The 27933-nt window shown below is 33.5% G+C and overlaps 2 protein-coding genes across 3 annotated transcripts; one reads left to right on the top strand and one right to left on the bottom strand.

Annotated features, from left to right (window-relative positions):
* The first annotated feature begins 231 nt into the window (after window positions 1–231).
* Window positions 232–9358, top strand: LOC145592414 (BRASSINOSTEROID INSENSITIVE 1-associated receptor kinase 1-like). Of its 2 annotated transcripts, none has more exons than XM_081648864.1 (12): window positions 232–508; window positions 838–998; window positions 2103–2235; window positions 2333–2404; window positions 4056–4199; window positions 6358–6429; window positions 6548–6619; window positions 6715–6788; window positions 7313–7444; window positions 7530–7871; window positions 8143–8537; window positions 8680–9358. In XM_081648864.1, the coding sequence occupies exons 2-12, from the start codon at window positions 911–913 to the stop codon at window positions 8992–8994; spliced, it is 1839 nt and encodes a 612-aa protein (XP_081504990.1). In that variant the 5' UTR covers window positions 232–508; window positions 838–910; the 3' UTR covers window positions 8995–9358. The 2 variants fall into 2 exon arrangements, with proteins under 2 accessions (XP_081504990.1, XP_081504991.1); XM_081648865.1 differs by having other exon boundaries at window positions 804–998.
* A 15230-nt stretch (window positions 9359–24588) lies between these two features.
* LOC145592162 (protein FAR1-RELATED SEQUENCE 5-like) lies at window positions 24589–25929 on the bottom strand. The gene is made up of 2 exons (XM_081648622.1): window positions 25298–25929; window positions 24589–24850 (listed from the first exon to the last, which is right to left on the bottom strand). Exons 1-2 carry the CDS (start codon window positions 25927–25929, stop codon window positions 24589–24591), a joined length of 894 nt encoding a protein of 297 aa, XP_081504748.1.
* Between the last annotated feature and the right edge of the window lie 2004 nt (window positions 25930–27933).

The following is a 27933-nucleotide window of genomic DNA, read 5'->3' as shown; positions in this document are numbered from 1 at the left end:
ATATAAGTTTCCCAAAAAGGAATAATGTCAACTTAAAAAAACGGAGAAAATATGTAGTAGACCGTTTAAATCACAAAATAATGAAAATGACGAAAACACCCCCAGAAAATTCAAAAAGTGAGAGTACTAGAAAACAGCAAAGTCAAAGGTCCAAATTGTCATTTTAGCACAAGAATCATAGAAAAAGCCGACTAGTATAGTAGTAGAAGAAGAAGAAGTGGGAAGTAGGAATACTCGTACGCTGACCAGCCAGAAATCGCTGACTAGTCTTACTCTCTCTCTCCTCTCTTTCCTTCTTCCTTTCGTCGCCATTCTCAGGCAAACCTCCTCCTCGTTGCTGCTGCTGTTTCCTCTCTTTCTCTCTCCTCTTCCCAATACCCAACTCAACTTCTGTGCTTTACTTTCTCTCTCCTCTTTTTTCGCCGTGATTTCCGCCGATCTTCTTTGCCGCCGGTAGTTGTTTCCGGTACCGAGAACAGTGTTTTGTCCCGGAGAACGGGTTTTGATCGTGAGTTGCGATTTCCCTTATTCCCAATTTTGATTTTGAGCTTGTTTATGTGGATTTTTGAGTGTTTCTGTTTTTGGGGTTTTTTTTTTTGAAATATGAATTATTATAATGGGTGTTAGTTGTTTTTTATGATTGATTGCTGTTTCAGCATTTAATTCAATCTAATTAGAAAGAAACCCAGAAATTTCTGCTGTTAATTTGCTGCATTTCTGCTTAATTAGGGAGGAGAGAGAAAGTGAGAGTTGACTGGGGTGTGCTTTGATTGACTTGATGATTACTCTTTGATTATTTGCAGATTTTTATGTGGTTCATGTTTTTGAATTGAACAGTTAAAGAGGATTTTGGTGAATTTTATTAGTTGGGTTATGTGCGCTGCTCATTTAAGAAGATCAGAAAGACAAAATGGAGCAAGGGGTTTCCTCCATTTGGGCTTTCCTGTATTTGATTTTGGTCTTTAGTTACTTCCACTATGTTACTCCCAATGCCGAAGGTTAGTTCTTGTCTTTCGCTCCGAGTTTGCCTGAGTTCAATTCATTACCTGTGTTTGTTTGAATTTAGTTTATGTTCCTCTTGTGATTATGAATATGATGATGTAAAGATTTTGACCCCATTTTGATGAAAATAATTGGCTAATGATTGTCTAGTAATTCTTATTTTTTTTCCGGCCTGTAGTTAATCAAGCGGGAGAAGTTAAATGTCATTTCTTTTATGTTAAGGCGAGGGTTGATCATTGAGAATTTGAGAGTAGAGCATAGAGTATAGGATAGCATGAGATGTTGGATACTCTATGCACTCATGATAATTTCAAATATTGATGGTATTAAGGAGGATCTCTGTTCTTAATGCTTAGTAGCCCAATTCCAAGGATGCTTATATCTGAAGAATGCAATGTCGAGTAGTATTTTTCTGACCCCTCAGCTTAGAATATAAGGTAATAGGAGAAGTCGGATACTTGAGGTGCTCATAAACAATACAATTATCTAAATTGCTTATAATTTTAGGACAGTTTCAATTCTAAAAATGTACGAGTAGTTGGTTCTGACTTCTGAGGCTGCTTACATGTGAAAAATGAAGATGGGACTCTTGGGAGTGACATCTTTCTAACTCCTCAACTTGTTTAACATATCTGCTTCTATCCTTGTAATATAGATATTGTACATTGCTAGTGCCTTCTTTTTTTTCCATTTAATCTAGTGTCCTTCTCTTTCCATTTACAAGAGTACTCTGACATGTGTCTAAATTACATTCTTAATTGTGAGTCATCCAAATTTTGGAGAAAGTGATTTTAAAGTGCACTTTTCTGAGAGATGATGGATTGTGCTAGTTCTATACTTCGTTCTTTCCTTGAACTAGAAATTTGTTTATGCTAATTCTGTCCCGTGGATCATTCTGCTAAGCAAGTTGAACTTCCTTTAATAGTATGGAACTCTATGGATATATGTATTATTTACGATTTTTTTTCTGAGTAAAAATGCTTCCTAGATCATTCTGTTCCTTACCTTCATCTGTTATTGTATAGAAGCTGTTGCTGAAATTCTTGTATTGCTTGTATGTATTAGCTCCTGATGGTGGTGGCATTGTGCATGTGAAACAGGTGATGCTTTGAATGCACTCAAGTCTAGTTTGGCTGATCCTAATGGTGTATTGCAAAGTTGGGATTCCACCCTTGTAAATCCCTGCACATGGTTCCATGTTACATGTAACAGTGAAAACAGCGTCACCAGAGTGTAAGCCACTAAATTCTGTTTGAGTACTGTCTGTTAGCTCATGGATTCTTCTGAACTAGTTTTTTTTATCATCAAATTATTTAATGTCTATGTTCAGCGATCTTGGCAATGCGAACCTAACTGGTCAACTTGTTACACAACTTGGTCAACTCCCAAATCTTCAGTACTTGTAAGTATTACTAATTAATTTAGATTGCTGGCTGTTTTTTTTTCCACTGCTCTTGTTGGATTGACCCATTATTCATGCAAGTAGTTGGTCTTGATTATTGTTTACTATAAATTGACGTTGAGCTTTTGGCAATTTGAATGGGGCTTTTTAAAAAAATAGTCAGAGGCAATGCCAATTAATGTATTTATAAGGTCATTCATGGGCATTTTTTTTTGGGAGGGGGGGGGGGGGGGTGTGATTTCAACCTTTTACTGCAACCTGGCTATTTAGTAATGCTTGGCTAGGTTGGATCACCTCGAATGATGTGAGCCGCATGTGGGAAGTGGGTAGCTGGAGCAATTCTGGTGGAAAATTATAGATACCTAGAATTCATTTTACTCATTTATGGTGGTCTCTCTAAACAAGCACAAGCTCATCGACAAAAATCTATTCTGTGGATTGGGAGATACTGATATTTTCTGGCTCATGATTCCATTTCCGGGATGTTTTGAGCTAAGGTCACATTAAGGTGTTAACATCTTTTGTGCTTAGTTTATACTTCCTCCGTCTCTATTTACTTGACCCATAGCCTTGGGCACAATATTTAAGGAGAGGCGAGAGAAATTGTAATTTTGTGGCCCTTGTTGCACATGATCTTTTACCCCCAAAGTTACCCCAATGTACACTTTTTGAGGGTAATTTAGAGAATTTATCCACTAAACGTTTGCCACATATAGTATGGGTCAAGTAATATGACAATTCCATTTTAAGAATGTTGGTCATGTAAATAGAAACGGAGGAAGTATATTTTTAAAGGTTGCACTTAATTTCTTGGTATTTGTGCAAAAATTATTTTGGTTTAAACATTATCAGGGATTGTCCCACAAACCAATTTTCATAATGTTTATATGAATCTGTAGCACACTGCAAGATCTGTTGCCACTTCTCCTGTTATTATTATTACTCCATGGCCACGAGGGCTGTAGTGAGTATACATTTTTAGAAAGATGGGTGGAAGCATGTGGAATATGGAAGGAATAGCCGAATAGGCAAGGTTTTATTTATTTACCTATTTTTGACAGGGAGAGAAAGGAAAATTGGCTTAAAGTAATACTACCTCCTTTTTTTATTAGTTGACACGTATTCCTTTTTAGAAAGTTTTTTTTTAGTTGACACGTTTCCTTTTTGGGTAAGTTTTTTACCTTGCATTTATAAGCTACCCCACTTGCTTTATCATTCTCTCTCACTCTCTCTCCTCTCCTTAATATATGTGCCTAAATCAAACACGTCAACTAAATAGAAACGGAGGAAGTATAAACTATTAACGGTGTGTGCAAAATAATACAACCTCAGCTATTTGATATCAGCAGTACAACCTTTTGTACTATATGTGCAAAATGGTACGCCAGCCACCGACGAAGGCATTTTAAGGAATATTCCGTCCATATTCATTATTAAATTATTTTTATTATGTTTTTTAAATGTTAAAGATTTTTTTTTTCAAAATACATTTTATGTTAATGAAAGTGAAGTTGTTAGTAATTTGTAGAATGAATCAATAATCTTGTTTTCTTTTCATAATTTTTTGGATAATCTTTGTTGTTTCTTGAGTGTTTTGCAGAATTTTTTCAGGCCGTGTAGACTAATAATTCTCTTTTTGTTTCTTTGACAGGGAGCTCTACAGCAATAACATTAGTGGGACAGTACCATACGAACTTGGAAACTTGACAAACTTAGTGAGCTTGGATCTTTACCTGAACAATCTTTCTGGTCCCATTCCTGATACGTTGGGCAAGCTCCAGAAATTGCGGTTCTTGTATGAATGCTTCTCAATCTCTGTTGTTAAGATTGAATTTCCTTATTCCCCGTTTTTTTTTTCTTAAAGATAATTGTTGTGTGCACATGGTATCACTTTATTTCTTTCTGCATTAAATCAATTATCACTGTCCCGAAACCTGTTATGATAATCAAGATATAATGATGATATATCATATATCATATATCTTTGTGTTACTTGTTGTATTGTTATGGTAGCAGTAAACCAATTCAAGAATGCCATAGAGTGTTAGCAGGCCCTTACAGCTTCAGCTTCAGTTGCTGAGAAACCTTTTGGTACTTATTCATTCCCTACTATTGTGTCAAACGGAGTTGACCAAAAATACCCTTCTTATCTCTCTGACACATGACTTGACTTTTGACAATTCTGAATTTCTCATCAATTTGTAAAAAATGAAATTATGATAATAAAATTTGTTCTAGGTCATGGTTTTTGAACTTTTTCATTTATTATTATAAACTGAAATGAACATGGTGTGGATAAATAGGCTTGTTTAAACTTCAACAGGTAGCCAAGGGCAGTTGAGTTTATCATTATCTCTGCAATAACAAACTCTATTAGATCTTTGACTTGAAAAGCAACTGCCATTTTCATTTGTTCAACAAATAAGAACTGCATAACAAATAATGAGCTGATTTTGATTTAGTCCTTTCAAATTACACAGGGTCATAATGTATAGGCATGTCTGTTAGCACTTGACCTTTGAATCTTTTATCCTAGGTCTTGACTCATGACTAATGTTGAACGTTCTGCTAAATGTTTGGTTTCTCTAAAAATTTTAATTTTCCTTTTGAAGAATTGTTCAGTGCTACACTGCTATTACATGGTGGGATCAAATTTTTTATTTATCTTAAGTAAAAAGGAAGATCTGATGAACTTGTTATCGGCTTTCCTGTTTAATATCTTATTGTGTTGCAATGTTTGAACTGATTAATTATATGGATGCCAAATTATCATTTTGTATTATGTTTTAGTTTAATTTGAAGTTAACACACTTACAGGAGGGGGGGGGGGTCAAAAGTTGTAATATCTCTCTAATATTACAACGTTACCTTCCACATTTTCTTTTACCATCACCATCACAAATGCATCATGTTTCTGAGGTTCCTTTGGAAGGTGGGATAGGGGACCCCTGAACAAATACAAAGAGTTGTAAACTTGACCATGACTTGTTGTTTAAAAAATTCTCTCACAATAGGAGAGACAAGAACTCCCAACAATGAGAAAGAAAAGTTACAAAATTGAATCTGAATGAATAATTAAAATTAAATAAATAAAAAACTTTGTAAGATTGGATGATTTGTAGGCCCATTCCTTAATTGAAATGGAATAATTTTGCGGAGCTAGGGTAAAGAAGGAGGGAAAGTGTCAACCTTTCACATCCAAAATAACCTAAACCTTTGAAACAGTAGGGTAATGTGGATTCATATATGTCAAATTGCTTATTTCATATCCTTAATACTCCTTCCGTTCTTTTTTGTTCTACTCACTTTCCATCTTAGGCCATTCTTTTATGTTCTACTCACTTTGGTTTTTATGGTTATACCCCTTTTACCATCTTACCTTTTCATTCTCTCTCCCTCTCTCTCTTATTTTATTCACCTTCTTCTTACACAAACCCACCTTTTTGCATTTTCTCTCTTACTTTATCTTACACCTCACATTCTTCAACAATTTCTTAAATTTCGTATCTATAGTGAACAGAAGATAAAAGAAAAAGGTGACTATTGTTGCTAAGAAAAAGGTGCAGTTGGATTCTTCTCTTAGATCTTGAGGCCATATTAGATGTAGGCATCCAGAAGGTACTGTATCAGTAGTTCTGATTCTTCTGAAAAATCATCAGAAGTAATTGGGTGGTTGGGTTTAAGGTATTTATTTTCTTTATTTGTCTCAAACATCATGCTTTATATGATCTTCGTTACTTTTGGTGTATATATGTTAATTTGTTTTCTGTTGTTCTTTTTTTGTGAGTCTACTTAGAGTATGTTTTAGATTATATTTATTGTTAGTTACTCTGTTATTTTATACAGTTAGCATGCTCTTTAAGAACGTTTTATTTCTTTTGCATATGCCTTCAAACTGTCATTTTGTCCTAATTCCTAACAGTTTCTGTTGCATGACTTTTCTGCACGGATAGGCGGTTGAACAACAACACCTTGTCAGGAGAAATACCAAATTCATTAACTGCTATCACTACGCTGCAAGTCCTGTGAGTGTCACGTTACTTTTTTCAATGTCAGAAATTGCAGTGCTTCTCATGCGCATAAGTTTTCTATGCACTGTTAAGAGGTGTATAAATTTCTAATTTCCCAAAATGTGGGTTGCAGTGATTTATCATACAACCACTTGCATGGAAATGTTCCTACTAACGGATCCTTTTCAATGTTTACCCCCATAAGGTTAACAAACTTGTCCTTATATACTCTTCATGATTTAAATGATTTTAAGTTGATGCTAAGTTTTCTATGTTTGCTGTTATGTCTCTTCATTTCAGTTTTAATGGTAATAATTTGAAAATGCCAGCAGTTACTCCAACTGGTCCAATTCCATCACCAAGTTCTCATTCAGGTTTGCCTTTGACTTTATGGTGCTATTCTAACGTTGATCTTCCTGAAGTATGTATTATGTCATCTGCTAACTCCCAATTTCATTTCATAATGATAATTAAGTACTTATTAATTGATTTGTTAGGTGAAAATTGCCTGTTACTTTTCAAAGCTCACCAATATTAAATCCACATTTTTGGTTTGATTTTCATGGTAATAAATTCATGTCCTGTTCCTTAAGTTTGATTTCTGGTAATAATTTTTTCAAATAGCAATTGTCTTCTGAACCTAATTAAGTGATTGACGGGAGGTTTAGGGTTCATTGAGTTGGATGGTTATAGTGTTTAAGCTGTTTGCTGTACCCTTTTGCTTCCCCTGCCACTAGTTGTATATTTATGTTGGCTGTGTTGATTTCTATAAATGGACTCATGTGACTGCTTATTTTTCCCTGCCCCTAAATAACTGAAGAATTTTTTCATAAACTGAAAAAAATAGTTGTCCAGTATATGATTCAGTGTTTGATGCATCTTCCAAATGCCTTTTCAGTTGCCAATAGTGCCACTGGAGCTATTGCTGGAGGAGTTGCTGCAGGTGCCGCTTTACTATTTGCAGCTCCTGCAATTGCCCTTGCTTGGTGGCGACGGAGGAAGCCACAAGAACATTTCTTTGACGTGCCTGGTTAGTGGAAACCTGATATACAGCTTATATTGACATTAAAAGATCGCGACACATTAATCCAATTTTGTAATTTCACTGATTTCAGCTGAAGAAGATCCAGAAGTTCACCTGGGACAACTCAAAAGGTTCTCCCTGCGAGAACTGCAAGTTGCAACTGATAATTTTAGCCACAAAAATATTCTTGGTCGAGGTGGATTTGGAAAGGTTTACAAGGGCAGATTGGCTGATGGCTCTCTTGTGGCAGTCAAGAGACTTAAAGAGGAGCGCACCCAAGGTGGAGAACTCCAGTTTCAAACTGAAGTTGAAATGATTAGCATGGCTGTCCATCGAAATCTGCTCCGTTTGCGTGGATTTTGCATGACACCCACTGAAAGATTACTTGTTTATCCATATATGGCCAATGGAAGTGTTGCATCCTGTTTGAGAGGTACTTTTATAATTTTATTTATTCCTGGTGGTTTACAGTATCTCGGGATATATTTACCTCTCCAAATCTATGCATGATCAAATGTAAGGGGTTTTTGATATTGCAAATTTAATTCAATGCAAGTATTGAAGCTATCCATTGGAAGTGCTACTTAATAATGATTTCCTTATGATGATACTAGCTGTTATATCCCTGTTGCTTATACATTTGAATTTTTCATTTGCCTGTTGCTTCTATAAGTAGTAAAATCTATCTTGTCCCTTCATTGTAGAACGTTCGGAGACACACCCACCACTTGATTGGGATATTCGGAAGCGAATCGCATTGGGAGCTGCTAGAGGGCTTGCTTATTTGCATGATCATTGTGACCCTAAAATTATTCATCGTGATGTAAAAGCTGCTAACATATTATTGGATGAGGTGTATGAAGCAGTTGTTGGGGATTTTGGCTTGGCAAAACTTATGGACTACAAAGATACACATGTTACTACAGCTGTACGTGGCACCATTGGGCATATAGCACCAGAGTATCTCTCAACTGGAAAATCGTCAGAGAAAACTGATGTTTTTGGTTATGGGGTTATGCTTCTAGAGCTCATCACCGGACAAAGAGCTTTTGATCTTGCCCGATTAGCCAATGATGACGATGTTATGTTGCTTGATTGGGTATATATACGGATTTCATCTTCTCTAATCTTTGGGAACTTCCTAAAATATGTTGTGGCAATATTTTTTAATCTAGTTACTGCCATGATTTTCTGTTCTCACTAATGTGATTCTTGATCGTTTTTTTTTTTTCCTTTTTCAGGTTAAAGGGCTGTTAAAGGAGAAGAAATTGGAGACCTTGGTTGATGGTGATTTGCAGGGCAATTATATTGACGCTGAAGTTGAGCAGCTTATTCAAGTTGCATTGCTTTGCACCCAAAGCTCTCCAATGGAACGGCCTAAAATGTCGGAGGTGGTCAGAATGCTTGAGGGTGATGGCTTGGCTGAGAGGTGGGAAGAATGGCAAAAGGAGGAGATGTTCCGCCAGGAAGCTAACCTCACTCACCCCAGCAATGGAGAATGGGTTGTTGACTCTACTTCCAATCTCCGACCGGATGAACTGTCTGGTCCTAGATGATAATATTTTTTAAAGATTAATATTTGGAATGTATGTATTTCCAAGTGTTGTAAAAGCTGTTAATGTGTTAAAAAATCAGTAGTTCTCTCATTTGTGAATATTTTTTCTTATTTTCGCCTTTTATCACTTTCATTTTTTCCCTTTTCCAGATTACCTTTTTTCTAGTGTATTCAAAATGACAAAATACGGTATACAAATACTTGGTTGTCCATATGGTTCTTGGTTGGAGAATGGAGATGTTTGTGGGTGTTAGGGAGTACAGTTAGCACAATGTGATCAAAACACCATGTGTATAAGATTTTATGCAGCAAATTAGTTATTTTTTAGTGTATCAATAAAAAAAAGGATATGGTTCTTTTTTCAACTAGTTCGTCGTCGTTACCTTTGCTTTGTTTTTCCTATATCTGAAGGAGGTACTTCGAGAGCCCTTCAATGTGTTTGTGCCTTTTTCTTCTAAGAAAAGGCCGAGGATACCCAACAATAAGGGTATCATGTCAAAAGGTCAAGTGACCTTTTTTAAGAAAGTGAGTCTAGAATCCCATTATTTGGCTTTAGGCCCTTGGGATTACTCTTTCAGTGGCGAGTTTCAAGTCTCGTCTACTCATGTTTTGCCATCCTTAGCCAGATGCTATTCCTTACTTCCACTACTTCCATCAAAATATCAACTCCATTTCTATGCTAAAGTTCCTCTACTAAGGCGGCGTCATTTTCGTTCTTTAACCATCTTTATAGCCTCGATAAGCATAGGTAAATTGTGTTATTGCAGGATAGAAGTATGTTTCCAATTTCATCCATGTCACGAAGGTCCCAGGAATGTTGCTTTCCACAAACCTTTTATGCTTTATGTTTAGTGGTTTTACTAGTTTGGTTGGTCGTAGTTTCTGCCGTTTAGTTTTTTTTTAGGGGAAGTTTCTGCCGTTTAGTTTGTATCCTTTAAACTTTGTAATTGCTCTGTATTTATTGTTTGGGTCCAATTTAGCTTAATTGAGCCAGTTCATAAATGATTCAATTATAAGCCCAAGGTCAAAGGTTCAACTCTCCAATCCATGCCAAGTCAAGTCAACAGCCCAGTCAATGTGGCAAACCCACTTGGCTCGTGGCCCATTCCTCCTATTGTGCAAAGGTATAAAAGCCTTCACTTCTCCCACATTACATTAATTCACAAATAGCCTCAAGCAATTAATACTCTTGCATAGCTTTCTCTCTCTAAGGTCAAGGCATTTTGTGTCCAAAGGCATTGGTTGGAGAATGGAGATGTTTGTGACCTTAACTAATCTTGTAACCTCTAAGTCCCCAGTGGAGTCGACTCAGGTTTGCGTGTATCTGACCCTATTGATTTTGAGACTATGAGCTAGAATATTGGTGCAGTTGAAGCGAAATTTGGGATGGAGGATCGTAATAAAATCCTTAATATCCCGCTGTCAAATGTAGCAGTACATGATAGGAGGATTTGGTGGCCAACTTCGGATGGTTTATTCACCGTGCGATCAGCATATTGGCTTGGTAGGTTGGGGTGTATAAATGCTTGGAGATTATATCATGGAATAGGGGAAGAGGATACTTGGAAAGTAGTATGGGGGTTGGGAGGTCCACCAAAATTATGTCACTTCTTATGGAGGGCATGCAAGAATTCTTTGGGGGTGATGGATGTTCTCTTCTCAAGACATATTCGCAACACCTCTACTTGCACAGTCTGTGGGAGTGACAGGGAGACAATAATCCACTCCCTTTTCTATTGCAAGTTTGCTTCAGATATTTGGCAGTAGAGTAGCTTCGGTGATGTTATTAATGATGCTCCTAAGGCTTCTTTTAGGGAACTCTTCCAATGGATGGCGAGTAAATTGGACAGCAAACAGCTTTTAACTTTCTCATGCTTAGTGTGAGATGCATGGTTTTGCAGAAACAAGAAGATTTTCGATGGTGTTGATAGCTTGGATGTTGTTGGTTTGGCTGCTGGTTATGTGCGTATGTCTGAGGATTATATCACATATAATGCAATGGGGTTGGGGGGTGTGTTGGTGCATCTGCTGTACCGTCAAGCAGGAGCTGGAGTGCCCTTAAGAGTGGTTGCGTGAAGGTAAATTTTGATGCTTATGTGCCTACTGGTGGTACTGTCAGATTGGGGGTGGTAGTAAGAGACGATCAGGGTTCTTTGCTGCTCGTTGCGGTGAGGAATGCTGGGGCAGTTTGGTCGTCTGAGGTAGCAGAAGCAGCGGCTGCTCGGTTTGGGGTTGAAATTGCAAAGAGGATGGGTTATGAAAGGGTAGTGCTTGAAGGTGATGCGATCAACGTTATCCGAGCTATCAAAGACAAGCAGGAAGGTGCAGCTCCTATTTATGTATGAGGATATTCATAGGATGTCGAATTTATTTTCGTTTTTTGATTGTAATCATGTTAGGAGGGGGTAAATATGGTTGCTCATTATGTAGCTAGATGGGATCCGAGTAATAATATGAAAAGTATATGTATGAGTTTATTCCTCCAAAGTTTTCAAACTTTGGCAGACCTTGATCTTTAATAATATTTCCCTGCGGTTTAAAAAAAAAAAAAGTTAATGTGAATAATAACTATCTTTTTTCATTTAGGAAAATCAAACCTTATCTTATCAACAATGATTTTGTTGCAATATCTTACAAATATGTTATAAAGTAGTATATGTGTATAATTTTAATTGTAATAAATTGTAATAAACTAAACTAACTATTTTAACTTTTGTGTTTTGAAGGGCACCAATACACCATACACGTATTTTGAAAAATTCATATACATACAAATAAAAACAACATATACACACTCTTAATATTTTATTTACTATTTCTCTCTCTAGGTTTATTTTGGGCATTCTTAAATAAAATTTTAGGGATACCTAAATATATAAGAATCTAATTACACTACGAGTTGAATTCTACATAAAAGATATTGAATGATTGTAAGATGAGTTCTACATAAAGGATTTTTTTGTCAAACATCAAGAGTGACATAAATTTTTATGCTTTGTGAATGAAATTATCCTCCAAATTGTGTATATTAAAGTCAAATTAATCTTACCTTATTATTTTGGGACTACTTGTGTTGATTAAAGTCAAATTAATCTTAGCTTATTATTTTGGGACTACCTAGCAATGAATTGGCCTGGGACCACTTAATTATATGTGTTTATTTTTGTTATAATTATTTAAAATAACCATTTTTTTGGTGTTTAGAGAGCCACAAGGGCGGGGTGAAAATCGATCTCAGCTCTAACCACTTGAACTATCCCTCACTTTCAATTTAAATAACCATTAGTATTATATAATTATTTTTTTATGAGTTTTCTACATTAAAATTGATTAAAAATATATATATATATATATATATATTTTTTTTTTTTTTTTTATAGGAAAAAAAAGACATGTTCATTTTGGGTACTCCTAAAATAAGGGATATATAAATAAGGATTTAGTTTATGCAATGCGAGTTATGTAAGAGATATATAACATATATTTGTCAAATAGTAGAGTAAAGGAAATTATTACATTACGTAAATGAGTTTTATTATCTGATTTGTGCTGATATAAGGGCCTGTTCATATTTACTGAACTGAGCTAAACTAAATTAAACTAAACCGATTGGAGTTGAACCGAACTGAACTGAACTGATTGGAGTTGAACTGAACTGAATAGAGCTGAAATGAATATTTCATGAGAGAAGGAAATTAGGAGCTGAATTGAACTGGACTAAACTGAACTGAACTAATTGGAGCTGAACTGAACTGAACTGAAACTAAGCTGAAGTGAACAGGCCCTAAGACAAATAAATTTTAGCTATTTAATTGTTTAAGACCGTCTATAATTAGATTATTTTGTTACATATAATGTATATGTTTTGGCCAAGCAATTATCTGATAAGACCTTGGTTCCCCAATAAACAAGTCAATTATTCAAAATGAACATAATTAAATATACATCTTAAATATTTAGAAATATTTGTGTTTGGGTATTTTTAAATAAAAATTAAAGGCACCTAAAAAATGATCTAAAATATATATACTCTATGAGTTATGATTTACGTAAGAAATATTCTGTTAAACATTAGAGTGACAAAAAATATTAGGTCACGCGAATGCGTTTAATTTCAATGATTATTCTCGAAATTGTGTTGCTTAAAGGCAATTTAATCTTAACTTTTTCTTTTTGGTATACTTAAGTTATATTTCAGCGTACTTAAAACGAAGTGGTTCAATTCCTTTTTTTTATATAGAAAATATAGAAGTATAACTAAGGCTATTTCGGATAATCACATCCATTGTTATTACACTTGACTAGATTAATTCCAACTCTATCTAACCAAGGTCTCATTAGCTTAGTCACAATTCTTGTTAAAGTGGAAGCCGAACTAAAATGTTGTAAATAGTGAAGGAATTATGTCTTCGTCATGTGCAATTACTAGATATATAAATGGATCAAATTATGGAGATAATTAAGTTCGCACATTTGGGTCGTCGTTTTATCATAGCTAGAGGTACTAACGATCTTTGGACTAGTAAAATAGGCCAAAACCCAATTGGACGGATCCTATAAGGTCACACAAAGGGCCTAGATCGAGCATGAGAGGACGAGGCCCATAATGGGCCTCATCCCCTAGTATGGCTGGCCATATGGAATAAGGTTGGAGGTTTTAGGCTTCCTAACCTAGTCTAATTATAATATGATTATAAATAGACTTGGTGCCTAGGGTTTGGATGTATGCAATTAACTGATCAGTGTGATCAAACCCTAATTAGCAATCACGAGACCTAGACTTCTTACACTCTCCTCTCTCTCACGGCACTCTCTCCTCCCTCGGCGCCAGTGTGGTGGTTCGTGGTGGTGGTGGTTCGTGGTGGTCGGTTAGTCCATTAAAGGTGGTGATCGTGGTTTTCCTCAATCACTCGACCAATCTAGTATCGGTGGACGGCTCGTTCGAAGCTCGTGGACTAAGTAGAGGAGTAACGCTTGGGGCTCTATTCTCTCCTTGATTTGCCTGTCAAATTGCTACGTGGAATTCACGCTTCAAAGGTATGATTATGTGTCTTGTGTGTTATGCGTGTGATATTGGGATTAGATGCTTGATTGAATATTATTCATGATTTTCCGCTTAATAGTACCTATAAACTCCTACAAATAGTTGTTGCTCGGTCAAAGCATTACCTGCTACACATATATAATAATCCTTGTATAGATTGAGACACCCTCTTATCTTAAATTAATTTATGGATACGCGAAAATATATACTTGAATTGAATGTACGTAGTACGTAGCAAAGAACACGACTAGGCGGTCCCAAATGACTAATAATTAGTCCCGAAATAATAAATTAAAACGCTAAAGATCAGTCTGCCTTTAATCGAAGGATAAAAATTAAAACTCATACACACAAGTATCTTAGCAATTTCGATTATTAGTCCTATTCTTGGCAACGGGTTACTCAAGCATTTTGAAAAAAAAACCACAACTCCTAGAGCATACATAAGCTTTTAGATATCCCCAATTTAATTTTGGATATACCCAATTTTTGAATGTTTTTGGGCGTATCTAAAATTAAGTGGTTCAATTTTCTCTCTCTCTCTCTCTCTCTTTTTCATTTACAATATACAGTAGAATAAGGCTATTTAGGATATTCACATCCATTTTTTTGTACTATTGGTTTGATAGAATTAAGGTCTCTTTAGCTTAATCACGGTTCTTATTAACGTAGAAATTTTAGCTGATTTTAAATGTTGAAAATAGTTGCTCGGCCAAAACACTATCTAATACATAACGATCCTTGTTTATATTGAGAAATTATATTATCTTAAATTAATTTAGAGATACCAAAAACATATACTTGTATGTACTTAGTACGTACTAAAAAAACACAACTAGCAGTCCCAAATAAATACTAGTTAGTCCTAAAATAAAACGCTAAAGATGTTTGCACTTAATCGAAGGATAATTATCGAAATTCATACACGCAAGATTCCTAACAATTTCGATTAATAGTCCTATTGTTTGCAACGAATTAATAATCTTGCATAGAACAAAACTCACGGCCCCTAGAGCTTATATATATATATACATATATATATATATATATATATATGTATACACACAATATACAAAGATAACACATACACAATATACAAAGATAACACATGATTAAAACGTAATGTAGATCCAAGTGTATAAAAATGCTTCCCATTTGGGTATACCTAAGTTATTTTTAGGCATATTTTTTTTTAGAAAATTTTTGGACGTACCTAAAACAAAGTGATTCAATTCTAATTTCTTACAAAATACATATTTATAAAGTTATTTCGGATAATCACATTTTTTTTTAGTAATTTTTTACTAGATTTATTGTCACTCTGCTCTTTCTAACCAAAGTCTCATTAGCATAATTAAGACTCTTATTAAAGTAGAAAGCCCGAATTTTAATGCTTAATATATTTGCTCGGCCAAATTAAAACATTACCTATTACATAACGATCCTCGTTTAGATTGAAAATCCCTTATCTTAAATTAATTTAAGGATACGCGGAAATATTTACTTGATTGTACTTAGTACGTAACAATGAACATAAATTAAATAGGTGATCCCAAACGACTAGTAGTTAGTAAAAAATAACGCTACTAAAGATACATTTGCCTTAAATCGAAGGATAATTATCGAAATTAAATATATACATGCAAGAATCATAGCATTTTTTATTATTATTCCTATTGTTTGCAACTGATTACTTTGGCGTATGAAAAAACTCACAACTATTAGAGCATACATAAATTTTCTTTGTAGATATTTCCAATTTAATTTTTGGCTTACCCTAAATTTGAATTATATTAGTCAATCAAGACTAAGATTGACAAAAATAAGATTTAATTAAAACTTAGATCATGCATGGTGTATAAAATGTTTTCTATTTTGGGTATACCTAAGTCATATTTAGGTGTACCTAAAACGTAGTGTTTCATTTTTTTAATAACAAAATGTAGAAGTATAAGGTTATTTCGGATAATCACATCTGTTTTAGTTTTCTTGACTAGATTAAGGGCTTGTTCACTTCAGCTTAATTTCAATTCATTTCAGTTCAGTACAGCTTCAATCAATTTAGTTCAGTTCAGTTCAGTTCATTTCAGTATATCAGTTTCCTTCTCTCATAAAATATTTTAGTTTTAACACTTCCATGATATAGGATCACCCAATAAATAAGATAAAATACTTCCTTTTTAACACTTTTGATGATCTAAAAAGAAGTAGATGCACATAAATGGATTAATCATTCCAACTAAGGGCATGTTCTCTTCAACTTAATTTCAATTCAGTTCAGCTCTAATCATTTCAGTTCAGTTTAGTTCAGTTTGGTGCCTAATTTCCTTCTCTCATAATCAATTCATTTCATCTCTATTCAGTTTAGTTTAGCTCAGCTCAGCTCATCTCAATAAATCAAAACTAACAGACCTAATTGTTGCAAAACGTACAACAATTATGTAAATAAATCATCACTTAACATTACACTTTTACTTATTTTTATGAAATTATTATTTAACATACCTAAATAAAATTTAGGTTTGCTAAGACCTTGTTATCTCCACCTTCCTTTTACCGAACTTAAATTATTTGTCCTAAAAAAAATTTATTTTTTCTAAATGAATTTTTTTTCCAATGAACTGAAATTAATTATACTGATTCTTTATCATATTTTTTTTGGTGAAGATTCTTTATCATATTTCAAAATAACTCCAAACACATGTATTTATATATGTATTTCAATCTATACAAAATTAGTAAAAAAATTATATGTATATCATCAATATTTTAAAATAAAAATGTGTATAAGTACATATTTTTTATATTATTGCATAAAAAAATATATTTTTTAAATTATTTTGACAAATTATTTTTTACAAAAGATAATTAAGGATAGATTTTAGTGAAAAAATATCAACACATTCTATTTTACAAAAAAGAATCTTGGTGATATTTTTTCACTAAAATATATCCTTAATTATCTTTTGTAACAAAATAATTTGTCAAAATAACAATAACCACGTACTTTTTAATTTTTTTGTATTGTATTTTGTTTTTTTTGTGATAAATAACAATATTTTCGTGTTTTTTATGCTAAATTAATTTTTTCCTTACTTGAGAGAATTAAGGATAGATTTTGTTAAAAATAACTAATACATACGTTATTTTCGTCCAAAAAACAAGCTGTTTCATATGTTTCAATTTTTCTTAATTAAAAAAAACTGCAATTTCGTTTTTTTTTAAGCAATGCCAATTCATTTTTTAAAATGAATGAAGGAGTTATTTAATTATGGTTTTGAAAGAAATTGGGTATGTTACCTCCACCAATGATGTTTATGGTGACGATATTGTTAGCTTGCGGTGACGATTCAAGAATGCAAATCATGCCCCCCGAAAAAATTAAAACCCAAAATATAATTAAATATGTTAACTTAAATTTATTTATTAGGTGTTACCAGTTTATGAGCAACTAATCACTTTTTTGGACTATCTATAAACATATTGGGACTAGGGTTGAGTTTTTGTCTATTATTCTTAAATTTATTCTTGCATTGGTGAGTTTAGCTTGTATCATAAATTTGGAATAATCTTTTAGTCCGTGCTTTACTCGTTGGTTATTCACTTTCAAAATAAATAAAATAATTTCCTAATGCTTTATGTATATAAGAGATTCCTTCCTTATATTAATTATTATTACTATATGTTTTCTGATTTATATATATTTTTTTAACATTTTTTTTTGAACGATATGTATTTGTTAACATAATTAAACTCCTTTAACGCAAATAATGCCCCCCCAAAAAGAAGGACGCTAATCAACTTTATTTTATATAATTTTTCTTTTTTAATTAATTTTCAACATAAAAATCATGCTCATCAAGCTTCAACATTGAACAATGGCTTCAACAAAAAAAAATTCAACAATGGTGGATGATTATTCATGAATTCATATGACTAATCTAAATTAAACTAAAAATCATTTCAATTCTAACAATTGATCCCGAAAGATATAATCCATAATTTTTCAATCAAATTTTTTATAAACATAGTTAAATTGATACAAACTCTGAAATTAAAAATTAAAACATAAATGTGATGATTAAACATTAATCTTATTGTATCCATATGTAATTTGGTAACTTTTGGATAAATAATGAAGATTGGAGGTTGAAGATGGAGTGCCCCATTAAAATAGATCAAAAATTTCCATTGAAGATGGACGAAGCTATCAAAATGGGGATGAATATATACAAATGAATTTTGTCAATCGTTTATGTTGGATGATTTTCTTCAATTTTATAACATGAATGATTATTTCTAAATTATAATATTATAACTTGAAAAAAAAAATTACCCTCTAAAATTAATGAACCAAACAACTCTTTGATGACTGGGCGCTGACTTGTCATAACTTAGATGATGTGTAACTTTGATTTTTTTAATTTTTTTAAAAAAATTATTCGAGGGCTAAGATTAAGCAATAAAAAATATAAGCGGTTTAGATTTAGTCTCTTATTGTAGTCGACCATAGTCGTCCGTAGTCAACCTAGAACCATCCTTATGAAATTCTCTTTGTCAAAAAAAAAACTTGTTAGTGTACTTTGGCAAGACGTTTTAGCCTTAAATAACTTGCAATCTATCATGACTCATTAAGAGGAATGTTAATGGGGAAGAATGAGGTGAATGTGGCCTTCCTAGAATCTCAACCTTGCATAACATTTCCATCCTCATCCTCTACGGCTTCATAATTTATCCTCGTCTTTGCTTACAAGTTCAAAATTATTCACGCCCCACCTTCACTTGGATATCCACACATTTAATCCCATCACTGGATCCCTGCCATATCAGTCTACCACCCACCTAATTCCCATTCAACATTCGCCAAATCCCCACCTTCCAAATACAACAATATATTTGTATTCCCTCCGACCCATAATATAATTCCTGTTTTCCTATTTTGGAAATTCAAAATATTGTTCTTGTTTCTATTTTTGGATAGTATGTAAAGACCATTACCCTTTATTGACTTTATTCATTATACTTATTAATTTACCCTTAAATTTTGCACATGTCTTGTACTTTTTTCCACTTTCTCTCTCTAACTTTTGCCTATGATTGTACTTTTCACTTTTATTAATGTACTTTATCTACTTTCTCTTCCTATATCATAAATAACGTGAAAAAACACAAACAGGAACTATATTATAGGACGGAGGGAGTAGAAAAAAATACTACATCCATTTCATGTTTTTTGCAACTTTGGAATATTTTATATCTCACAAATAATGGCCAAAGTTGCAAAAAACATGAAACGGAGGTAGTATAATTATATATATGTATGGATACAAAGTGGGATATGGGTCTATGGGGCAAGTACGAAGTGGTGTAGGGTGGGGCGATTACTAGAATTTTTTATATATACCCAGGTGTACCGTACACCCGGGTAATTTGCTCATTACTTTTTGCTTATTTAATAAATGAGCAAAAATATTCTGCTCATTTATGAAATGAGCAAAAATTAATGAGTAAATTACTCGGGTGTACAGAACAGACTCCCGGCGAGTACAACCTAAAATTCATCCCATCTAGAGCTGTCAAAAATCGACCCGAACTGGTGAATCCAAATTGTTTCAAACTATTCCGAAAAGGAACCGAACCGGTAAGAACCTGTTTTATTAAAACTGTAAACCGACCCAACCCGATTTTTTAAAACATGAAACTGAACCGATCCGAATGTCTGAGAACCGTTAATGAACCGTACCCGTTATCAAGCCAAACTGATACAACCCGAAACCGAAAACATCCCGAACCGAGTACTCCTGAACCCGATAGCAACCCGACCCATTGTAAACCGAAACCGTTTAAACCCGACAAAAACTCAATAAACCCAAATCGTTTACAACCTGTAACTGGCTAGGACCGAATTGTTTATAACCCATAATAACTTATGACCGAACCGTATACAACCCGTAACCGATTATAACTGAATCGTTATGATCGTAGGGTTTTTTTTCTTTTTTCTTGGGTATATTTTATCGATAGTAAAACAAAAGGGTTTAATTTGAATTACGAAGTATTTATATTGAAAAGGTTTGGAATTTTAATGTCGTTGAAACTCTTATGCTAAAATATATATTATCGTCCTTTTACGAGTAATGGCTTATGGAACACTACATTGTATTTTAAAAAATCTAAATCAAAAGCTAACTCTAGATTTGTTATTATTATTTGATCCTGAAAATTATTTTACAAAAAAGGGACAAAAAGCTAAACAACTAATTAATACTCCGTATGATCTACTAGAATAACTAATTAAGAATTTTGAGGATATACTAAAAGATATACGTTAACGAAACCCGTTTAAAACTGGCAAAATCTATTATCAAACTAACCGACTGAGTTCAACTCGAATCGATTATGACCTGAACCGATTACAACCCGACCCGATTAAGATCCGATATGTTTTGACCCGAACCCGCTTTAAACTGACAAACCCCATTTTTAAACCGACCGAATTTAACCCGAACCGATTATGACCCAAACCAATTATAACCCGACCCGATTAGAATCCGACCCGAAAAGAAACTGTAATAAAAATAAACCAAACCGAACAGATCCGAAATTATTTAAAACTGACCAGAACTGATCCGATAATAATTCCAACCCGTTAAAAACCGACCCGTTACAAACCGAAAACCGATAAACCGAACCCAAAGCTGAACCGAAAACCCGATTGACACCCCAAATCCCATCCCATCCCATTAGTCATAGCGAATATGATTTTCATCATCCTTAGATGGCTTACAAAATTCTTCATGGAGTAATTTTGTGCACTCCACTATAGAGATGAAGAAACGAAAATTTCTAAAAAGAAGATATATGCATACATTTAAATTAAAAAATTGCATGAAAGTAATTTTCCATAACGGGAGGGAGTAGAGGTACACATGGTGTATAAAGGAATCTTGTACACAAGCACCTTATTGGTTGAAAAAAAAATCTTTTGAATTTGTGGGCCACCCTCATTTTCATTTGAATTTCAAACCATATTTTTTAAATTTTCAATTTTGAATTTCAAATTTATCTAACCTTTCAACTACTCACATTAATGTAGTATATAATCCCCAAAAAAATTATTCTCTGATTTTTTCTCCTCATTTTTTTTTTCTCTCCTAATTTTTTTTTTCATGTCTCCTATTTTTTTCCTCTATCCAATTTTTACAGATTTCTCCCAAAAAAATTAGTCTCCTAATTTTTTTCCTGTCCAATTTTTACTCTCTCCGTAACGAATGAAGAATACTAAAGAAATCTTACATTATTAGTTTCTTCATGGAAAAATTTGACCCTGCTGCGATTTCTACATATTTCTCCGGTGAAAATTTGAACAATTATGTAATTTATTCCCGTTGTTTCCGGCCGTACTCATGGTGGGTTACAATTATTAAAATGAATTTTAATGATAATACTATGAAGAATAAACTTATTTGAATACAAGTTTGGTTGATGTTTCAAAAAAAATAAAAGATTTGGAATTATATGCTGTAAGTAAATTAATTTGGTTAAAGTTGATGATGTTTTTCGTACAAATTGGTGTAATGTTTGCTGCCAAAAATTGAAATTGGACACAAAATTTTTTTCCTGAATTTTAATTGACATCAAACTATCGCCGGAATTGTAGTGGGAGACACCAAAGTTTTGCCGGAATTGCATAGATACATTTTAATAAATAAATTTATTTTCACATAATGAACGTGATGATACCCCTTAGTCCAATGGTTTAGAATACTAGCGTCGAAAGAGTGTGTATATGTCTACAGTATACCACAGTTCGAACTCTGTCGAAAGAGTGCATAAATTTTTTTTTTTGGTGTCTTATTCAATTTTACAAAATCATATTTAATTATAAAATATCAAAATAACAAAAACATAGTTATTATTTTTTTTATATTTTTTTTATTTATGTGAAGGAAACTAACTTATTCCTTTAGATGTAACTTTCTTATATTTAAATAAGTATTTTATTTTTGTATCCAAAATTTAAAAAGTACTTAAAAAGTAAAAAAAATTCAAATTTGATAAATGTAAAAAGAGAACCTATTCATTTAATAATATATATTAATATGTAATCCAATGAATGCGCTGATACCCCCTTAGTCCAATGGTCTAGACATTATCGAAACAGCGTATTAAGAAAAGCCATTCAGTGTTCGAAACTTGCGACCTTGAAAAAACCTTTTTTTTTTTTTTTTTGTTTTTTCCATTTGAAACATTTGTTATTTTAAAGAATCATTCTTCTGTTTATAAAATCTAAATTAATAAAAGTAATAATTTCAAATCAGCGTACAAAATGTTTTAAACTCTAGAGCACACTATAGTTTTAAATGAAATTAATAAAAATAAGGAAAAATACAGTTTAATAATCCCAACTATGGCCGATTTACTTTTAATAATCCCAACTAAGGTTTATTATCTAATAATCCTAACTATTGGGTATGTTTGCCAACAATGGTCCCAATGACCGGTAACCTACTGAAAGGGTAAATGTTTTTTTAAAAGGCCACGTGTTAGTATATGATTGGCCTAAAATTAAACAAAATTAAATTAAAAAAAAAAAACAAAATAACAAAAAACCCAAATCCTACAACCACCACTCCCTCATCGTAAAACCCAAGGCTAAACTTCCACTACAGCCCACCGGAACCGGCCGGCCACCTCCCTAACCCAGCCACCCCCCCAAAAGGCCGACCGACCCTCCCAAACCCCAAAACCACCAGCCACACCGCAACCATAACCACCAATTACTCTTCCCGCACCGCCAGCGGCGCCCACAGCAGCCACTCCAACAATTCAACCACCACAAAGTCGACCTCCAATTTCCCAACAATTCGACCTCTAGCCAACAATTCAACCACCACGAAACAACAATTTAACCTCCAATAACCATAATTCGCCACAAATCACATCAATTTCGACCACCAATTGCAGCAGTTGCATGGGTTGTTGCGGTTGGTGATGTTGAGGGGTTGCGTGGGTCGGTGCGGCTGCCAGGAGTAGGTGGCTGTTGTGTGGGTGTCGCAGTTGGTGATGTTGAGGGGTTGCATAGGTTGATGCGGCTGCCAGGGGTTGTGATGGAAGTTGGTGGTTGGTGGTTTGTGCGGCTGCGAGGAGTATTGTTGCAGTTTGTTGTTGGTAGCTGGTGGTTTGTGCGGCTGCCCCTGCTACCTTAAAGTCGGTGTTGGCAGTCAGGGTTGGCCGGCCGGTTGTTTTTGGTGGCTAAAAGGGGGTAGCCGACCAGTCCGGCGAGGTTAGGGGGTGGGGGTTAGTGTTTCACGGTGAGAAAGGTGGCTTGGGATTTTTTTTGTTTTTTTTAATTATTTTTTATTTTTTTTATTTTAGACCAATCACATGTTGACACGTGTCATGGTAACCTGTTATAACAGGTCGTTGACTTTGTGTTGACCGGTTGGACTATTGTTGGCAAAGATACCCAATAGTTAGGATTATTAGATAATAAACCTTAGTTGGGATTATTAAAAGTAAATAGGCCATAGTTGAGATTATTAAAGTGTATTTTTCCTAAAAATAATGGTATATATTGTGGAACATGTGGACCAAACTTCAAACCGTCATCTCCTCCCAATCCACTTTGATGTTTGTTTTTCTATTAAATATTTTTTCTTTCTTAGATCCATTTTTAGTACATGCATTTTAAAGTTCAGAATGACAGGGTCAAATTCCATAAGTTGTACAATCTGGCATGGTGGGAGGCTTGTATATTATCCTAAGTTGAAGTACAAAGATGGAGAACACCTTGTTGTTCACATCTTTGACAATGAATTCGAACCAGACAAATTGGCTGCCATAATTAAAGGGCTTGGGTATGAACAATGTAATGTAAGTTATATTCCTTCGTTTGATTGTTCAATGAGTGAATTATTTGATCTCGTGGATGATGATGATTTCATCAACTTGAAAAGGTTTGCATTGTCAAATAGATCCGTGCACATATTAATCAAACATAACCATAAATTGAAGGGGGATAGGGTACGAAGATCTGAAAAGCATATTGCGGTCCGAAAACCAAATCCGAAGGTACACATTTGAATTGAAGCATTTCAATTATAAATTTGAAAATAACTTTCAAATTCGTATCCAAATTTGCATGGTAATTTAAAATTCACTTTCAATTTTAATGGTTTTGTAACACTTTAGTTTTATTTAATTATTGTAGTTTATTTTATGCAAATTAAGATAAGCTCCTTACATTATGTAGTTTATGATACTGTAAAAGAAATAAATTAGTTATTGTTTACAGTTAGTTAGGGACAAATGATTCTGTAAAATAAATTAATATAAATTTAAATAAATTATGGTTTACAACTATATTAAGTAAATTAAATAAAATGATGGTAAAGAAATAAATTATTTCTCCTGGTGTATAGTAACTAACTTATGCTTTCATTAATAAACTAATGATATTGCAAAAGAAATAAAATATTTGTCCTGTGCATAGTAACAACTTATGCTTTCTCAAATCAGCTTTGATCTCCTTAAATTTCTCTAATTTTCCTAAATTCCTGTGAGCATTCTGCAAAATGTGCCATATACAAGCCGGTGTGGCACATCAGGAAATACTATTTTAACCGCCTTCCCTATAGCTATACACTGGTCGGTGATGATACCTTTTGGCGGCTTCCCCATACACTGTAGCCATTGTTTAAATACCCACTCAAATGTTTCTGTGTTTTCATTAGTAACTAAGGTTGCACCTAAAATGATCGACGACCTGTGATGATTGCACCCAATAAAAGGAGCAAATGGCATATGGTACCTGAAAAAGGTAATATAATTTATTCAATAACTTACAACAAAATTCAACACGATACTTTAAATTAGATAATGAATCTTTAAACATACTCATTGATTCTTAAAGATACATTACAGTACAAAGAATAAACCAGTAAAGAGAACTTCACTGTTTACAATAATTGAAGATGGTTCTTGTCTTGATATAAATTATAAACACAAACTACAAATTATAAAACAACTCTTTACAACAATCTTTTTCCTAGTTTATAAACACAAATACTTGCCATGTACAGTTCTATTCTATTAATTTATAAACAAGATGTTATAATTTATAATCAGATTCTGTAAATAATAAAACGACTCTTTAAATTTTTTTTGACTATAATAAATAAATCACAAATACACAGTCTGTATTAATCTACTTAAATCATACAAACAACCAAACATATACAATAAAAGCAGCTCTTACTTGTTGCATAAAAATGTTGTATCAAATGTAACTATACCTCCAAAGTCTTTGTACTGCGAACGAGCCCTTGCATCAGCCCAAAATTCATTCACAAGTTTGCCCTCTTCATCTGTTTGGGTTGCACTATAAAAATTAGAGTTTGCTTCTGACATCTTTTCAAAATATTCTTGTACTGCATCAGCATCCCCACCAAATATGACACGTCGCCGAACAATGTTTACTGCATTTCTCAAATCACTCTTGTTGAAACTTAAATTCTCTTGTCCTCCTCTGGCAATAACAATCGAATTGTAGCTTTTGGTCATTGAGATTTCAGCTGAGTCATTTAAGACCATGTTCTCATAAACACCGTCATCAATGCCCGTCACCATTAGCCGGCTATCATTTGGAAATAGTTCATGATCGTGGGATAATACACAATTCTTAATGTTAAACCAACCATTTGAGAATTGTGCCTCAACACACACCTTGCCCTTTGTAGGAGCACATGATATCTTCCTTCCCGATTTCTTTTTCCTCCTGTCTTTTGTACCCATCTTACACACTAGTCTAATACGAGACATCATGTGACCTTTAGGCTCCATCTCCCCAACACCTAGACGATTTACTCCTTTTTCACGATATTCGTTCATTATTACACTTGATCAAACAAAAAATTGAAACCCTTTCTCAAAGGGATACGTATGGCAAAACTTTGTAAACTCTTCACCACTTGCAAAATACATACCCACAGCTGGAGTACGGCTGGATTCTTCTTCTCTGTTTGACCTATTCGGAGAATCGTGTTCATTTATATTGTTGTTAACCTCAACACCATCCTCTCATTATCAATGTTATTATACTCAGGATCTTCATTGAGATCGAATGACATTGCTGCATCTTCTCCTGTTACATCGTTTGATTCTGAATCTACGATTGAGCTAGCCACATCGTTTATCACTTCATTAAGATCAATGTGCAAATGAGGGGATTGGTTTTCGCTTTCCATTTCACTGCCAAAATGTCAAACACACTAGTGTATTTAATTTCAGATGCTAAAAAATAAAAAAAGATGCTATGAAATAATATTTTAATTTAATATTGACAAAATGACACTACATACAACAAACAGATCCTATAAAATAATTTATTTTTGACAACAAATAAAGACGACAACAAATAAACAACGATTCCATTTAACAATTGATACCAGTACGAAACCCAGAAATACTCCTTAACTTCAATCACAATAAAAAAGTGTACCATAAACAAATCCCAAACCCAACATACAAATCAATATATTAATCTACACGATTTACCCTCTCAAATCAATCATTATAACAATTCTAACTTTTACCCAAAATAAATTTTTACCCAAAATCTAACAATTAAAACCCTAAATTATCAAAATCATCAAATAGGAACTTTAATCGAAATAATTCGAAAAGAAACAAATTTACCTCCTAATATTTGTAGCTAATTGACGAAATTAACATCCACACTTGAATAATTTTGTCACAATTCGTTCCTTATTCAAATTGTGTTCTTTGTCAAGGAATTTTGGGGGCAAAGATGAATTTTTGGGGAAGAAGATGGTAAATGTCGAACCTAATTTGGGTAACTAATTCTGTATTAGCCATTAATTGATGCATTAACTCTTGTCGCCCATAGAAATTTTTGCCGCTCAGCTCCGTCACACTGGCGCCCAAGCTGAAAATATTGCCGTTTGTTTTTCCCTCTTATTTTTTTCCTTTCCCTCTTCTTTTTTTCTTTTCCCTAACTTCAATGTTGAGTTGGCGAATTTTAATTGGTGGTGTACAAAAGCATTATGTACACAATGTGTACCCCTACCCTTTACCTTCCATAACTCCTACTTTGTGTTGAGATTATATTTCGTTGTAATTTGGATATATCTTGAGCTAATATACAACTAGTTTTCAATGCACGGGATGTGTAAGTTTGTGTATTAAATGCGTTTTATGTTCAAATGTTGCGTGTTACAACTTCGATGTTCTACAATTTCATCATCTTTCACAACTTTTCAAACGTATTTTTAGAGTTTAGAGCCCTCTCGATTTTTTAATTTGGAACCTCATTTTTTTTAGGTCTTGTATCATCTTTTTTGAAATTTCATTATTTTTAAACGGGAAAGAATATATAATTTCTTTAATAATTAGCCATAGGGAATATATAATAATAATGCATAGAGGTATCCCTTAACATGGTAATATTAGTAGCATTTTATTTGATTTATTAAAAGCCGAAACATGGCAAAAAAAAAAAAAAAAAACCTAAGAAAATTGGTTGTCAAACAGTCAGAGATCATTAAAGAAGATCCTTGTTAAATGTGGGAATGTTTTGGAGTAAGGTGTAATTTTTTTGGGAATATAGAGCAAAAGGTGAGATTATTTATTTTCATTTTTCCAAAAAAAATTGTTTTGTACTAATGATAAAAAATTCATGCAAATGAGCAAATTTGATTATATGATAGCCAAATACAACCAGTTTTACGTTAATAAATGCCCTTTTCTTGAGTAAATAATACGGAATAAAACAGTATTGATTGTATTTGGAAAGGAAAATTTTATTAGATTAAACTTTTTAAAGCAACTTTTTTGTTAGGAAAACCTAATAATTTTTTTGGCAACTTAAAACTT

Source organism: Chenopodium album, chromosome 18, assembly GCF_948465745.1.
Source record: "Chenopodium album chromosome 18, dcCheAlbu1.1, whole genome shotgun sequence".
NCBI classification, from domain to species: domain Eukaryota; kingdom Viridiplantae; phylum Streptophyta; class Magnoliopsida; order Caryophyllales; family Amaranthaceae; genus Chenopodium; species Chenopodium album.
This window is presented reverse-complemented; position numbering and strand designations above follow the sequence as displayed.